The sequence below is a fragment of the Physeter macrocephalus genome, chromosome 2, assembly GCF_002837175.3.
Source record: "Physeter macrocephalus isolate SW-GA chromosome 2, ASM283717v5, whole genome shotgun sequence".
Taxonomy (NCBI): domain Eukaryota; kingdom Metazoa; phylum Chordata; class Mammalia; order Artiodactyla; family Physeteridae; genus Physeter; species Physeter macrocephalus.
Window position 1 is genome coordinate 137,999,061 of NC_041215.1, and position 3,082 is coordinate 138,002,142.

The 3,082-nt window shown below is 51.2% G+C and overlaps 1 protein-coding gene and 1 long non-coding RNA gene across 2 annotated transcripts in view; one reads left to right on the forward strand and one right to left on the reverse strand.

The window, feature by feature from the left end:
• The window catches only part of LOC114484794 (uncharacterized), a 7,616-nt gene extending 5,440 nt beyond the window's left edge, over nucleotides 1-2,176 (forward strand). Inside the window, exon 3 of the long non-coding RNA XR_003678114.2 lies at nucleotides 2,125-2,176. This is a non-coding gene — a long non-coding RNA (uncharacterized lncRNA). The remainder of the gene's footprint in view (nucleotides 1-2,124) is intronic.
• Nucleotides 2,177-2,203: 27 nt separating this feature from the next.
• The window catches only part of LOC112065116 (aquaporin-12-like), a 2,685-nt gene continuing 1,806 nt past the window's right edge, over nucleotides 2,204-3,082 (reverse strand). Inside the window, 1 exon segment of the mRNA XM_028497195.1 lies at nucleotides 2,204-2,400. Coding sequence (XP_028352996.1) covers nucleotides 2,204-2,400 — 197 coding nt within the window.

Genomic DNA, 3,082 nt, shown 5'->3' on the forward strand with positions numbered 1-3,082 from the left:
TTCCTGGACCGGGGCACGAACCCGCATCCCCCGCATCGGCAGGTGGACTCCCAACCACTGCGCCACCAGGGAAGCCCCTTATTTTTTTATTTACTGTTCGTTCCTTCTGTTTTCGTCTTTCTTCTGTAGGGTTTATTTTTAGAATAGTTTTCGATTTGTAGACAAGTGGAGAAGATCGTACGGATAGTTCCCACGTGCCCTGTACTCACTTTCCCATTGTTAGCAGCTCACGTTTGTGTGGTGCATTTGGTACAGTCGATGAACCACTATCGATTGCTGTTATTGACTGCTGTCCATATTTCATTCCTATAGTGTAGTTTTACCTAATGTACTTTTCATGTCCCAGCGTCCCATCCGGGATGTCGCGTTACATCTAACTGTCCTAACTCCTGGGCTCTCCTTGGCTGTGACAGTTTCTTAGACTTTCCTTGTTTTTGATGACCTGGGCACATATTTTGTGGGATGTCCCTCTATTAGAATTTATCTGGCCTTTTTTCACTATTAGACTGGGATCGTGGGCTTGGGGAGGAAGACACAGAGGTAAAGTGCTATTTTCTTCTCGTCATATCGGTGTACGTACTATCAGCATGATAGATCACTGTGGCGACCTGAGGCAGGTGACCGTGGCCACCTGCCTCAGGTAGTGCATGTCAGGTGTCTCCACTGGAAAGTTGCTCTTTTTCCCCTCTCTCCGTCATGTCATCTTTGGAAGGAAGTCACTAAGAACAGCCCACACCTAAGGAGTATGGGATAGGCTCGCCTCCTTGAGAGCAGGGGATCTGCATCAACTGTTTGGAGTTCTTCCACAAAGGAGTTTCTTCTACCTCATCAATTTATTTACGCGATAATTTATTTTTATCAGCGTGGATTCATGGATATTTATTTTATACTTTGGGTTATTGACTCAGTGTTTTGTTGTTGTTTTTTAAATTTTTATTTTATATTGAGTCTAGTGAATTTCCGAAACAAACCTGGTTTGCCTACTTCCAGACTATCTGCTGAACGAAAAATAATCATGACTTAAGACACTAAAAATAAGATCCTATTATTTGTAGCCAAACACACCCTAATTGGTTCAAGATACTTGATTATCGTTAGAGCAGCTGTGAGAGGCTAGGCTGACGGTTTTGAGGTTTCAGAACTCAACTATCTGACCCTATCTCCACTTGCCATATTATCCCAAATTACTGATGACATCTAGATAGTTTTAGTCCAAAGCAAACTTTTGGATAGTTCAGTTTGTTAGTGTTAGAAGCCTGATCTCATTGAAGTGCTCTTTGAGAGACTATTAAATCATCCCCAATTGGCATAGATCAAAGTAATCTTCTGTACCTGGGAGCTTAGCCTCATAGTGTTCCCTGGTATAAGGATATCTGGTATTCAGGGTCACTCGACAAACCTGAAGCTGACTTCTGGGTCTTAGACTCACAGGGTTTGTTTTTTTTTTTTAGGGTTTTAAAAAATTGAGTCTAGTTGATTTACAACGTTGTGTTAGTTTCAGGTGTACAGCAAAGTGATTCAGTTCTACATACACACGTATCTATTCTTTTTCAGATACTTCTCCCATTTAGGCTATTACAGAATATTGAGTAGAGTTCCTGTGATGTCCAGCAGGTCCTTTCTGATTATCTGTTTTATATATAGGAGTATGTATCTGTTCATCCCAAACTCCTAATTTATTCCTCTCCCACCTTCCCCCTTTGGTAACCATAAGTTTGTTTTCTAAGTCTGTGAGTAGATTTTTGTTGTTGTTGTTGCCCAAATTGTTCCAGTCTTGGCCATTGGGGAACCTTTTCAGTTGGGTCCTTGTCCCTTTGACATACTCCCACCAGTGTGGGTGTTTGGGGGGGGTTTCCTACCTTCCTGGCGCTACAAGATGCTCCAGGCTCACCCTGTGTATTTCCAGCCCCAGCCCCCCCGTGACGAGGTCCAGACCAAGATGGGCCATTCACAGCCCCTCCCTCCAGGATGGTCAGGGAGGGGCACGTGGCTTGGGGAGCCTTAACTGCAGGATCTGTAACTGGAACCGGGGAGGCCCCTGCCCCCGTCTGCATCACAGAGGGAGCCTTTGGAGCCCAAGAGGGCAGCTGGGGTCACTGACCTGGCCCTCTCCCCTCCCCACAGGACCCCGCAGCCAGGAAGCGCTCTGGGTACCAGCAGCTCCCGAATCCCGCAGGTATGTCCACCTGGAATGCCTTGCGTATCATTCCTGTCCCCCAGATAAGAGCCACCGCCCAGGGCTGGCCTTGCCCACCTGCCCCCAGGGACCCCTGAGCCCCTCACCTGTCAGAGGGCCCAGCCGGTATACCTGGGCGTACTCCAGCAGTGTGTGCCCCGAGCAGTGGAAGGTGACCGAGGCAGCCAGGGCGGGGTTGAAGAAGGCAGACGTGAGGGGCCCAGCTACGGGATGAAGCACAGACGGGCTTCTCCTTGCCCTGCCCGCAGCCACCTTTCCAACCGGGACCCGGCCCGGCCCCCAGGTCCCCACCGAGAGTCCTTCTGGGCCCGGGCCTGAGCTGGTTCTTGGCACACAGGCCAGGGGCTCGGCCCATCCTCCTTCCCTCGTACTGACGGGGACACGGGGAGGAGGGCCACTCACCAGGCCAAAGGTCATGGGGTCAGGGAGCAGCCCGGACGAGAGTCTCTCCAGGGACATCCAACACCCGTCCTGACCTCTCACCCCTGGATGGACTCTTCTTCCCCAGCCTTTTCTCCGTACCCTGCAGCTGCAGGAGGTCATCTCTGAGAGCAAGAGAGAGATGGAGAGAGAGACACAGAGATGGAGAGACAGAGACAGTGAGAAGGGGAGACAGAGAGACAGAGAGACCGTGGAGAGAGACTTGGCCTAACGGAAGAAACAACAGGACAGAGGGGCGGAGGGGACCGAGAGGGGTCACGTGGAGAAGGACCAGCACCCCCAGCCCCAGGCCAGCTGAACACGGCCGGCCATCAGGGATCTCCCCTGGGCAGGGCCAGAGCAGGGCCTGGGCCTCGGGGAGAGCCTTGGGCGGCTTCCACAGGGGCTGAGGGGCCCCGTGAGAGCTTGGTCAGGAGGCTTGGCCTGGGTCGGGGGATGGACCCA